Genomic DNA, 13,604 nt, shown 5'->3' with positions numbered 1-13,604 from the left:
ATGAAAATAACAAGGATATCATTATTATAAATGTAATAATTAAGAAGCTGTGTGGTAAATATAGTGGGACCGTGTTATTTTTGGTGGTGAGAACCATAAACGGGCCCGTGTCTGTTATGCGTCAGTAAAAAGGCTGAAGGAAATCACAAGTTTTCCGTCCATAGTTTAGTCTCCTCTACTGTTTTGGTCGTACAGAACTAAAACAGTTGGTTTGGGACGTCTGATTTCCTCACTGTTTACTTCTTCATTTAGTACGACTGAATCACTTTATTAGTGATTACCCCTCTCCCCCCCCTACCCCCAGGCCCCCTTCCCTAAAGAAGCTGCAGGAATGCACAGCATCTCCTCCTTATCGTGCCGTTTATCCCATATAGCAGAGATGGAAAAATGCAAATGGGGATGGAGCTTTCTGCAGCCCCCAGGCTGCTTGTCCAATGACACAAATCATCAATTAAGATCCCAGCAGGGTTTGCTAGATCTGCTAAATTGACATGATCCCTCTTCTGAAGATACGTACATCTGCGTGGGGTACATGACAACAAAGAACAAACATCTCCGAGGGCAACCGTGTGCGTGCGTGTGTGTGTGTGTGCGTGCGTGCGTGTATGTGTGTGTGAGGAAGAGGGACTGTTTCAACTGTTACAAGAGTCTCAACAAAGCTTCAGTTAAAACTCAGGAGTTAGTTCCTCTGAGGGTTTCTACCTGGCGACAGCGAGGGCAGCTGAAGCCGTCTGAGTCTCAGGCAACCAGGTGTTTAGACACCAAATACTTCAGGTTTACTTTAACTAAGCCAGTCTTCTCATTTAAAGCCAGATATGCTCCAATCTGAACACGGTTGTGGTATTTTTCTGCTATCGCCACAGGCGAAGGTAAACCTGCTCAGTAAAATGACCACAGAAATGTGGAACCCGCAGGTGACGCCGGACCGGAGGGCCACAGATCAAAGCCGAGTCGACTTACAGGAACCCTGAGGCACTCCAAAATCGCAGCTCTGCCGTTTTTTTTCTTCTTCCTTCAAATCAAATCAAATCAAATCAAATCAAATCAGAAAGAGGCCCGTTCCCTGCCAGTTCGCTCTGTCAAAAACATTAGGAGCAGCCAAACCCAAGAAGTTTGGGACTGAATGTATGGAGGGGAAGGAAATCTGCTGCTGGGTGGCGCACAAAGAAGGTCAGTGTTCAGTTTAGAGAGTTTTTTTTTTTTTGTTTTTTTCCCTCAGGCCTGAGAGCAAACATGTGAGCTCAATGAACAATTCAACAAACAACACCAGACAGAATTCTAGTGCCCAATTTTTAATATTGAGAAATAAAACTCAATAGAAAAAAATAAATAATAGTAATTTAAAAAAAAACTTTTGAAAATAATTTCTAGAGAGAAAAGATTCAGGTTAAGCAATTACAGAAAATCACAAGAAAAGAAGGAGCAGTTGTAAAAAAAATAAATAAATAAATTCTGAGTTCATATCGACTATTTTTTATAGACACATTCAGGCGGATGTATTTACTCTTTTAAAACTAAGAAATATAAATCAGTTAAAGACAAACATGTCCGCTCTGTTCAGTCTCAAGCTTGCGGGTTTCCTTTACGCGCTCTCTCAACGGTAAAACGCGTCGCGGGCAGACGGAAAGCATCCGCTCAGACACACGGACAGACAAACAGACAGAGAAGAGAAGGGAAGGGAAGAGCCGCTGCAGAACTAAACCGTCCTTCTTTTCCAAAAAATGTCTACAGAGCAGAACCCGGAGAGAAGGGGCCACTTCCCGCGGAAAGACGCTCACTTTACTCTGGTTTCTAGCTGACGCTTCAGGACGCATCCTTCCCATCTGCCTCACAGACACCAACCCCGATCACATCTGCCTTTACATTCATAATAACATGACCATTATTATTACGAAATAATGATAACGATAACAATAAAAGATCCGGACGCAGAAGCGCAGGAAAAAAGCTCATTCAGTCCAGCACAGACCGCATCTTCTCCTCTCCTTCTCTCTCTGTCTCTCCCCCCCTCCCTCCGTTCCTCTCTCTCTCTCTCGCTCTCTCTCTCACTCTCTCTATTTCTCTCTCTCTCTCTCTCTCCCTCTCTCACTTTCTGTTTCTCTCCCCTCCTACCCCCTCTCTCCCCACCCCCCATGCCAGCCCCCCACTCTGGCCTGGCTGTCTGACTGGGTGAATAATGTCCTGGCTCCCGTGATGGAGTGGGGTGGGGTGGAGGGGTGGTGGGTTGGAGGGGGAGGGGTGGGTGAAGGGGAGGAAGGGGGAGAGGGGGGGGGGGGGGGGGAGAAGAAGGACGCTGAAGTGCAGCAGCTCTGCTCCCATACACTGACACTGAAAATGAATGACAGCTTACCTGCATGCCAATCTTCATCAGACTGACACTGGGCTGACAGCACAGCCTATACTCCTCCACACAGCCGCTGACGTCAGCCGCAGCAGGCCCCTCCCACCTCCCCCTCCGTCTGCATCTACGTTCCCCCCACCCTCCTCCCTCCCCAACAGCCACCCCCCGCCCCCCCCTTCTCGCTGCTGCTGCCTTCCAGGGTCCGTGGGAAAAACGGCGATCACGGGAAAAGGTTTCCAAGGGGAAAAGGCTGCACGTGCGTCACTGCTTACAGGGCAGAAGCACAAAAGGGGGAAAAAAACCCCCAACAAAAACAGGTTTTCTGTTTATGAATTCAGACATGAATAATTTCTGATCAGAACAGCATGTCTCTGCTGTTTGCCAACATCAGTGCTGACAGGAGATGAAGTTCTAAAATGTTTATTGGGTTTTCCAGTGGAAAGGATACACAAAATGCTGCTAGCATACACAAAATGCTAACAGACGAATGGAAGTGATAACAGATCCACATCCAAACTCTGCTAATGATGACCTTTTTATTATAAAAAACATTTAAAATGTGTTCAACTTACCTCAGAATTCAGGTGAATCTACATTGCCTCAATGAATCACTGAGCAGGAAAAAAACATAGTAGGCTACTATTTGATGTGACCAGGTTAACAATTAGCAATAGTTAATGATGTGATTTGCTACATTTATTCAAACAGTAATACATGTTCACAAAATACATCAGTGAGTAATTTATTAGAATAGAAACTGTTAAAAGCGTGAATATGAATTTTATTTGTAAAATTTTGAACATTGTGATGCCAAATCCTGGATTTTGATTGATGGTTGATGCAAAACCTCAGACTTCTGACTTATTTCAGGAGGTATTGCAGTTTATCACTGTGAACTGGACACCAAGTGTGACAGTTCATTTGCTTTGAAGATGGAATTTGTACATTTAAAGCCAGAACGGTCAGCTCAATCTCTGTCTTAAAGCCTCATATAGGATGAATCTTCCTTGACTTCTAAATCCAATATGGCTGCCGCACATATAAAACAGAGCAACAGTAGCAGCAATTTACTGTTTTGCTGCACTTCTTATCCCATTAAATAAGGTCCACTGTACGAACACACTCTTTTAGTGTAAAACGTGACATTCGTGAATGCTAGCTTAAATTTCTAGCTGTAGCTAGTTAATGTGGCGACAGAGCATAGCATAAATCAAACAGCTTTTCCCCACTTGTCACTGGAACAATAGTCAGTTTGCTGTGATTCCTGTATCTGAGTTGCAGCTTCCGGGCAAAGCTGGTTGCAGTCTCTCTGTGGGACGTGATGCTATTCTCAGATCAAAGCTTTGATTTCCAGGGCAAGTCAAACACAACATTCGGTACAACTGAAACTTGTATGTAGGCCCCCATATTACAAGGTTCTCAACAGACTTCAAAAACATACAGTCAACAAATTCAATGTCTCTCTCTCTCTCTCTATATATATATATATATATAATTTGTAGTTAGTAGTTAAATGCTATGATGGCCCAAAAAGCAACTTTATTTCTACATTTGATTTTAGGGGCCTTTAGCGCCTCCCAGAGGCCACAGGCCAAAATTGTTTGATTAGTTGTGAGGGATGCCAGGGGTGGTCCCCCATGTGTGTGTTTGTATGTGTGTGTACATGCCCTTGTGCATCTTTTTTCTTAATTTTATTCTTCGCTTAGAGAATTTTGTAAATCAGGCTTTACTGAAAGCAAAGGAAGGAGCAGAACGTGTGGCACAGCTGCACTGCAATCGGGTTCATAATGTAAAGCACTAAAAGCACATAGCATTATTGTACTTATAATAAACACTATGCTATATGCAGTCATATGAAATGAATGAATGAGACTCATTTGTCAGGAAAAAAGTACCTTTTGAAAATACATTTTTGTCTTATATGGGCTTTCTGGACTTGCAGTCAGCCCACATTTCTCTATTAAAATGTTATTTTTCTTTTGGTCTGATGTAATATTCTTCTCTGAAAAGTGTTTTCATTTGCTGTAATTTGAAATTCGTCAAAATTTACACAGATAAGAGCTTGACATAATGTATTTCCCTTAGTGAACTGAATTACAGAAATAAATGAACTTTTCAATAATGCTCCAAATTATAATTGCAGAGAATATGTTTATTAGATAGACTGTTTAATAAGAGTGAATGAGAAATTTATAAGGTACGCAGAGCTTAGATGAGGTTGAAAGGTGATAAATGAGCTTTATTCTACATAAAGTTTGAATATTATGATTATGTTGCATTGCAGCAGAGCTAAGGCAGGTTATTAAGGAGAGATCACGAGAGATCTCTATTCAAGTAGACTTGTTCCTTTTTAGCAAATATTCAACATTTTCCAATGAAAGCCTCAGTAAATTATTAGTTGGGCTGAGTGGAGCAACAATTTGTTTGATTCTGCTGGTGGTTTCTTCCTGTGGTTCCTCTCCACTGACACCCTGTGCCATCAGCTTGGTTATTTACTTACTCTAATAATCTATTTAATGTGATTGTGCTGGAATTAAATTCCACTGTATTTTGATTTATTTTTTTTTTTTATCTAAATGTTAGTGTGATAAATACACTTCTTTTTGTGATTGCTGCATATCCAAAATTATCTGAATGGGAGTGGATTGAACTGAAGTAAATTAAATGAAATTAAATTGAAACATTGCAAAGCCAAAGTGTAAAATGTCCAATATGCAGTGTGTAGACTTAAAATAAATGCTGCTTTTCAAAGAAAGCAAATAACCATCATCCTGCGTCTACTCCTTAAATCTATTTGGCTTTTCTATTTTCACAAACAGATAACTTTACTTTTGCTGATGAAAGTAAATAGAAATATTTCAGCACTGAAATATTTCTATTTCAGAGCTGAAATAGAAATATTGTCCAGTTAAATCAAGATAATCTACAACAAAAAAAAGACATTCTTTTCCCCCATCTTCTTTCTTGGAGCTTATTTAGCTAATCTGTTTGCATCTTTCAATGTCCAGGGGGTTCAAGCCCGGCTTCCCTATATAAACACTGATGCATGGATGTTACGAGTGTCACCTAAAGGTACCACGTTGTCTTCCCGGAAGCGCCGTTTACTGGCGCGTGTGCGCACACGCACGCGGTAACCTACACATTTGATTCGTGGATGTGATGTGGCCATCCGGTTTGCCAGCGCCTGGAGCCCGGCTGACCGTCAGAGATATACTACTCAAAACAAATGCAATGAAATATTGCTGTGGATGTTGCTGTTAGTTGTCGCAAATATTTATCTCCTCCTCTAAATGTGTACCGTGGATTCTCTCCGTTTTCTCTTTTGCCGCTTAATTTTAGTTATTTACTTTGCAACAATGATTCACGCTGAAATTCATGTACATACTAACTAAATAAAGCCATTAGCGCGTTTTAAAGGGTTCCTTCCTTAGCAGTCAGCCGGGAAAATCCCAGGCAGAAGTGATGATGAGAGGCTGTGTGCGGGGGAGTCATCATAAACGGAGATCAAAGCTCTGAGTGGAGTAGATCAGACACAACCTGTCTGGATGATTAGAGTTTATTGCGATATTAGCCTCTGATGTAAATGCGACATAATTAAATGTAACCTACAAGATCGATTTGCTGCTTGGAATTTAGCATTTTCGGATCAATCGATTTGATAAAACACGATGTTTTAATGTTAACACATAACACATTTTTTATGTATTTATTTTTTAAATTAAAAGGTCTAAATCGGTGTCCGTCGCTCTCGGAGGTAAGCTCCGACTGAAGTGAGGGACAGATATGCAAACCCCGCCTACCCGGCGTTTTATTCCGCCGGGTGAATAATGGGGCGTACCCACACTTTCCAACTTCGCCGTGTTTTAGGAACGACGCATTTAATTGGACAGTTCTCATATGTGACCATCCAATTACACTCGAGCTTGTGGTTACCAGGAAGTGCAGGACGCCAGAAAGATACTCTTCTCATCAACTTTTTCTAACCTTAAATTGTAATTTTCTGTCGTAACTTTTACAGAAACAGGACTCTGTTATCGCGGTCACACACGTTGCTTCTGCTGCCAGCATAAAGGCGTTCTCAGCACAGTCCACAACCAGCTCGCTTAAATGTGACGGCAGGATTTGCCCAGCTAGCTTGTGCTGCTAACACAACTTAGTAAACAAGAACAGGGAAGATACCTTCTGCCAGCTGCAGTCATTAACCTTGTCGCCCCGCGGACTGAACGACTTTTCCGCAGATGATCGATATGACTAGCACTGTGCTGCAAGTCGGTACCGGTGTTGTTGTCATTGTGATCGTTTGGATCGCAGCTCTTGTGGTAGGGACCATTCTGCTGAGAGCCGATGGATCGGCAAAGTGAGTTGAAGAAGCAACTACACACACTCCGCTTACACGCCTTAATATGAAATATAAACATTAGTGCGGGACCAGATGGGTCACAAAAGCGTTTATGCTGTTTCTGTAACGGTTCTGCAGCCACAATGTTGGAACATATGACTTACGACATTTTAAATTTTGAATCTGCTCGACAGGCTTCTAAATAATCCTGGCATGAAGTAAAATAACCTCCTCACGTTAGCAGTTTATGATCGCAGTTTGTGGTAGCTTTCGGTGTGTAGAAGAAGTCCAAAGGAAGCCAAAGTCCTAGAATTTTAGAATTTTACATCCATTAAAATAAACTGAATGACAAAAGAAAGTAGAACACCAAGTCCAAAAGGAGGGACATCATGTTGTTCAATCAAAATGCAAACCAGAGATGGGGATGGAAGATTTAATTTTTAATGAAGATTGCATTTTGAGTATAGATAATAAACCAATAACATTTCTCCTGCCTAACCTTTTGCTGCAAGGTGAGCTGGCTAAAATATGACTACAGTTTCCATTTACCTCCTGTAAATGTTTTGCAGCAGGACACGAACAACTGTAATGGATAGCATTCTATTTACCCATAATAATCAATATTCTGCATTGTTTTAGCAGCAGTAGAAATGTTTTAAATGAAACAAGCCAGTAGTAAAATACCGACCTGGCAAATTTAATTCATTTCATTTTAACGTTCAGCAAAAAAAAAAAAAAAAACAGATTATGGTGATTTCTTCTGGATTCATCAGTGTTCTTGTCAGCGAGTACAAACTGGGTGGAACTGTGACAACAGAATGAGCAAATGTCTCCTATAATACGAGTATATATTCCTAGGATGTCAAATGAACATCAAGACCTGACTTATTACACTGCATTCCTATTTATTTACTATAAGAAAACACCAAATCTAAGCTGGTAAATAACCCATAGGTCATGCTGGTCAAATGAGTTTATTACATGGTTTTCGTCACTGTGGGAACCTGAATAACGAGAGAAGTTTTGGTAATTTGTAGCCCATATCTAAACCTATGCAGCCATATTTATTGTATGGAATAAATATGGTGATATTGTCGTTTTATAGAGAGTATTTTAACCTTTTGCAACACATGTTGGCTTGGAAATTCTGCAGAGGAACAGAAGAAATCTTGAAGTTACACGATGACCTGGAAAATACATACATGGACAGAGTTATGAGGAAGGCAAACACGATTATAACAGACAACACACACACCCTAAGATATTTATTTAAACTGCTTCCTTCAGGGCAAAAGTACTCAATTCCTTTATTGTGCAGAAACAGAACAATATGAAAAAATCCTTTCATATTGGAAGCAAACAGTTAAAAAGGTCAAGTCAGATACTGGGAAATTCAAACCTCTTTGCTGTTACCGTCATTGTGTGCTGCCTGCCGACAATCCTGGGAACCAGTTTTCTACGGAGACGAATAAAACCGTCAGTCTGTCCGTCCTTCCGACTATTACATCTACAGAAATGAATTTGCTCTGACATATATTAGCTCGATTTCTTTGAATTAGCGGTGACCAAAGTGGGTACCGCTCGAGGGCCGGCATCCTGCATGTTTTAGTTGTCTCCCTGGTTTAACACAGCTGGATCCGATGACGGGTCATTAGGTGGTCTAAGAAGGACATTGGCATGCTGAAAAGGTTGTTGCTGCCACCAGGGAGAGAACGAGAACATGCAGGATGCCGGCTCTCGAGGACACACTTTGGGCACCACTGCTTTAAATGAACAGGGATTCAGTGGAATATTGGTGTCTTTGAGGAATAGTTTTATTATGGCATAATGCTCAGGACACTGCAATTCCCAGTTAATACAAAACTCAAACAGTTTTTTTTATTGCTTGTGTCCTGCAGGTTAGGAGTCATCCCCACTACCCTCCTGGCTCTCACCATCACTCTGGTGCTGGTGTTCTTCCCTCGGAGCCCAGAGACGCCTCTTCCTTTCAAAGAGATGGAGGTAAAACCACCAGCTGGTCAAACACCTGTGGTAGAAATACTCACAAGTACTTCTGGCTTCTCTCTTTATAAATGTCTCCACTGTCAGCAAGGTGAACAGAGACTTCTCAAATTAGGATTAGAGACCGGTCAAATACTGCCAGATTTGCAACAAGAAGCATTTACGAAATGTAGCTCGTTAGAAAGCTACTGCAACTATCTCGCGGCTTTGGCCAATTTCTCCTCAAAACTTACCGTGCTGTTCTCTGGCTGAAAAACCCCAGGTACGATCTTGGCTGGAGCTGGAGCTCTAGAGCGTTTGATGGTCATTTCATATTTACTCCATACAGTATCTGAATAAAAATAAGGTGATGATCTTGTAGCCAATTCCAGGTTTGCACAGATATACCATTTTGTCCCTGATGTCCTCTGAAAGCTTTTGGGTCTTGTCCATGACGGTGAAGAGGTTTAATTAAAAGGAACAAGTGGAGATGAGGGGTATTTCTCTACAAACTGATTGATGGATTGAGAGTCCTGTTCCCTTTATTTGTGGTGGTTGTTGTTGTAGTAGTTTCCACTGACTGAGGGTATGAGCTCTGGTTAAGAGTAAGGCTGCTCAAGATAAACACCTACCCTAAAAGAAACCTTAATTCTGCTCTTCTGTAAGCCTGTTTCCACAGAACTGCAGGCCTGTAAATAAAGCCAGCATGTGCGTCTCTGTGCGTGTGCTCGTTGCAAAGGCCTGTTCTGCTTTATCTGAATCCAACAGCAACACAGAACAAACACTCCCCGTGTTGCCTTCGGGTCGTGCCAGTAAGCTGTCCGGATTTGCCAAGCAAGCTGCCACCCCATCAAAATAGCAAAGCAGAGCCCCGTCCTGGCCAGCTCGTGCTTTGTTATTCTCTGTACAGTGCTGATATAGGAGAACAGCGATGCCGAGAGAGCGACTGCGAAACGGGGATTTCTGCTGAATACTCCCGAGTAAATTCAGACCAAACTCACCTCAGGAACCTGGTTGGAATTGAGTTCCCAAGATTCTTCAGCGCAAGTGTCGCTCCTCGCAGAAATACGAGTGATAAATGTTTTAGCGTAGCCTGTACTCAATTAACACGTCCCCTTTTGTCAGGATCGGTACCTAAACTTGCCGTTTCCTGTTTGCGCCTTGTGTTTCTGTGTGTGTTAATATTCAGCAACGACGGGCTGAACAGGACCAGCCAGCAGAGAGAGACATGTTTAACCTCTTGCTGTTAAACAACAGTGAAATATCACAGTACCAATTAGGCCAGTGTTAGACTGGAGGTGGGGGTGGCTCATACAACACCCCCTCCCCCCACCTGCTCCTACCCAGTGGCACATTAATAAAACATGGCCCACACACTTTGGGCTCCTGCTTGCTGCGTAATTGGCAAATTAAAAAGTGAGATGTGTTAAATGCATTCATAAGAGATGGAATACATCATCAGCAGCTCTCCCAGACACACACACGCATACACACACACACGCATACACGCACACTACTCCCATTCCACAGCAGTCCTTATGAAATTTCTCTTTCGGCAGCAGTTGGGCTGCTGCTCCTCTTCAATCATACTGGCTTAAGGGTGTTTTCTCAGTTTGCATTCTCATCATCATGGGTGGCTCATGACTGAAATATTAACACAGACCCAGAGTTATCAGTGAAGCATAAGACTAGTCACTCCATGGCAACCTTTCCATCCTAGGGAGCTGCGGCGTTAGACCTGAAGATCGTCAGTTAGGTGCCACTGATTTGCTTTGCGTCTCTTCATTGATTTCATTTAGGAGCGGCGCCACAAACAGCAGGACATAAACGTAGAGAGGCACTTTAAGATGCAAAGATTTTTACCTTCTTTCTGGTTGCGCAGCTCACTTTTGCAATGCTTCTGCTACTACTGAGCTGGGATGTTTTGCTAAACATCAAAAATACGGAGACGAGCTCGAATCACAGATATGTCATCTCACAGCACTTTACAGACGGGTCTAATTCTTGTGAGAGTTGCATAAAATTTGGTCCAAATTCAGTTTAGTTCAGCTCAACAATACGGTACAGTCACGTAGTCACATTCACATCCAGTTATAGTACATGGGGTGCAGTTTGACTCTAACTATGGTGTAATGAAGTCAGAATCAGTTGGTAAAAAGTCGACAATTTAGTCAGTGTTGAGGAGAGGTTGGCCAGTTTCTCCTGTCGTTATGGGATGGTGAACCTTAAGGCAAGACTTCAGGTATCAATACAGGGAAAGCAGACCGCGCTGCACATTCCTTCAGTCTGTTTTCATGCCCTGATGTCTCCAGTATTCTCTTGGGGACATCAGGACATGAAAACACAGCTGAAGCCCCGCCCCACTCACCGGTGTTACTCTGTGTAACAGTATGTATTATCTGGCTGCAGTGTGTTACATGTGGGTATCCTGTTTGCAAACAACCTCAGAGTATTAAATGCAGAACACATTTGGTCTCTTTCGTGACAGGACCAAACTGAACTAGTCAAATTGTCACATAGAATGGAGTTATTGCATGAAGCCTTTAGTCTAACTTTACAGCTCACAGAGGAGAAAAGGCTTGTTGACCTTTTGCTTTGGGTAATATTAAAAAAAATAAAAAAAGAAAGTCAAACCTGGATTTTTGCTTTGTAGTTGCAGAAGGAAACAGGAAAAGTAGGATGTGTTCTGCTCTGGAATGATGCCTTTCCTTCCCTGGACACTTTAAAGACACTCTGACATTTAGGATTTCAAACACCAGATGGTTTCATGTGGGGTTTTTTGTCCCGTTCTTCCTGCGCGCACACATCACGGTGACTTATTGACTCAGTATTCTCAGCACATTCTCCAGATTCAGAGTGCAATCATGCCTGTCCCGCTACATGTCCCCCCGTTCTTCCTTTGCAGTAGCTGCTGCACCGACCTATGTTGCCCTCGAATAGAATAGCATTCGAGTTTTAAGCAAGCCATGAATTTCATAGTTTTTCTAATGTGGGCTTGTGTAACATCAAAGGAGATAATTTCTATCGAATTTAATGTTAATTAGTCTCAGATAAACGACTGCAGCCAAGGTGTCTCTTTCATTTCAAACGTGGCTAAATACTGATTCGGACTGGATCTCTCATAGCAGCAGACCTCACTACAGTGAGCTACAGTCCTGCTGGAGGGAGGCACGTACGAAGCCCCGCCCCCTTCAGCAGTAAACGCTTTAATCGCTGCAGGTTCCCCACAACAAAGAGACAATAAGGAAAACATTCAGACACAAAGCCTCAGCATCCATCTGTCCAAAGTCCTCTCATGACACCTAGTGGTTAATTGAGGAAACACCAGGGGGGAATAAAGAAAAGAAAAAAAAAAAGGAGCTGTCATGTTCCTGGTTCAAGAACCTCTTGAAAAATATGTAGCAATCCCGAATGACTCCAAATCCATTCATTCTTTCTTTTTGTCACTACAGATAGTCGACACCTTCTTCATTGGCCGCTACGTTCTCCTGGCTGTGGTGGGGACAGTTTTCCTGGTGGCGTTGTTCATGCTGCTGCCCTTGCACTTCCTGGAGCCGGTGCATGCTAAGGCTTTAAGGACGTACTAGGAGGCCAGCATCGTTGGCGGCAGCAGGGTCACATCCTCCAAGATGCAGAACGCAGGGAAAACAGGGTTGATGGGGGAGCAGAAGAATCTCTCCCTGTTGTGAAGAACTGAGACTGCTCTAAAAACGAATGCCAGCATTCTCTCAATGAACTTCTGAAACTTCTTACATCTCTTTTTTTATTATTTTTGATTTGTAAGTAGCAGTGCTTGTCACAAATGTAACTTTTGAATCAGTTTTTCTCTTAACTTCTAGAGTCAGTTTTCATCTCCTCTAGATAAACTTAAGAGGTGCTCAGTGTTTTTGTCCTGTTTCTTCTCAGTGTAGATGGGTGAAGTCCTTCCCTGTCACACTGGTTCCTTTTTGCCATGTCTGTTGTTTTATCAAACATAAACAAAATAGTAACAGAAAGATGTGAATCACATTTTGTGGAGCATTAGGCCTTGTCACAGTTTTGAACTACAGCTCCCGTTTAAAAGTAATCACCCCCTGTAATGTTCAAATGTGACCTGTCTGACAAGAAAGTTTACAGAAACATCTCCAGTGTCAAAGTAAAAACTGATTTCCACAAATTAATGACAGCTAAGTAAAAATACATCATAAAATTTCATAATGTTTCAAAGTAGCCTGACCATTGCGTTCGTACGTAGTTCTGCTCGATTCTCATCTCCCTTCTGTGCTCTGCCTGGGATTTCTCCCATTGAGCTAGATTTCTCTGGTTGAATTTCAGTTGGACCAATCGGGGAACAAGAAGGAGTTGTGAACAATGAGGTAAATTTTCAGTGCTGTTTTAGAATTCCAGTCTGCCTATCGAAGGTTGTAGTTTGGCAACAGCAACAGAGGAAGTGAATGAAGCCACTCAGTTATGTGTCGACCATGTTTCAACTGAGCCCACACCTCCAGCAATTGATTGTTTCTCAATAGCCGAGGGTCCGGACTCTGTACGAAGTAAAGCGTAGAACAAGGGGCTGTTTTTGTTGTGTTTTTTTTTTTTACCAGGTTAGCTTCAGAGAAGAGGACAAGTGGTTTTCATTTTCTTGCTGTGCATGCTAAGAGCTGCTTGAGATTTCTGGAAGTGGGGGGGTTGTGTAAAGTGGGTGGCGCCAGACAACACTGCGGCCTGAACGCTCAGAGTTTCTGTGCTTTAATGAAAACAGATGAGTTTTCCAACGAGTGACTTGTCAAAGCTGGGCCCAGTCTTAACATCTGTCTGGCATGTTACAATAATTACATCTCCAAAATCGTACCAGTTTGATCTGAAAGCTATTTCATGAGCATTTCAGTTTGACACATTGTAATCTTTATCTATGGTTACTGACAGTTTAGAGCGCGGTACTTCATGCTCCATGACAACAATCAG

The 13,604-nt window shown here is 42.3% G+C and overlaps 2 protein-coding genes across 6 annotated transcripts in view; one reads left to right on the top strand and one right to left on the bottom strand.

Annotated features, from left to right (window-relative positions):
- pknox2 (pbx/knotted 1 homeobox 2) overlaps positions 1–2,414 on the bottom strand; it is a 92,422-nt gene extending 90,008 nt beyond the window's left edge. For 2 of the 5 annotated variants that reach the window (XM_081615324.1, XM_081615323.1), the window contains exon 1: positions 2,351–2,413. The gene's annotated coding sequence lies outside the window, so the exon portion shown is untranslated. Of the gene's footprint in view, positions 1–2,350 lie in introns of all 5 variants that reach the window. The other 3 variants (XM_081615320.1, XM_081615325.1, XM_081615322.1) reach the window with 3 other exon arrangements.
- A 3,800-nt stretch (positions 2,415–6,214) lies between these two features.
- tmem218 (transmembrane protein 218) lies at positions 6,215–13,209 on the top strand. Its single transcript, XM_008428414.3, has 3 exons — positions 6,215–6,698; positions 8,579–8,681; positions 12,113–13,209. The coding sequence occupies exons 1-3, from the start codon at positions 6,580–6,582 to the stop codon at positions 12,245–12,247; spliced, it is 357 nt and encodes a 118-aa protein (XP_008426636.1). The 5' UTR covers positions 6,215–6,579; the 3' UTR covers positions 12,248–13,209.
- Positions 13,210–13,604: the final 395 nt, after the last annotated feature.

This window comes from Poecilia reticulata, chromosome 14, assembly GCF_904066995.2.
Source record: "Poecilia reticulata chromosome 14, P_reticulata-male-v2, whole genome shotgun sequence".
Classification (NCBI taxonomy): Eukaryota; Metazoa; Chordata; class Actinopteri; order Cyprinodontiformes; family Poeciliidae; genus Poecilia; species Poecilia reticulata.
The sequence above is the reverse complement of the archived record's forward strand: the minus strand, read 5'-3'. Positions and strand labels throughout refer to the sequence as shown.

Bases quoted from the DNA above. Each gene is read 5' to 3' on its own strand.
- tmem218 (XM_008428414.3), top strand. From the start codon at position 6,580: ATGATCGATATGACTAGCACTGTGCTGCAAGTCGGTACCGGTGTTGTT. The intron at 6,699-8,578 runs GTGAGTTGAAGA...TGTGTCCTGCAG, and splicing joins AGAGCCGATGGATCGGCAAA to GTTAGGAGTCATCCCCACTA. The intron at 8,682-12,112 runs GTAAAACCACCA...TTGTCACTACAG, and splicing joins TTCCTTTCAAAGAGATGGAG to ATAGTCGACACCTTCTTCAT.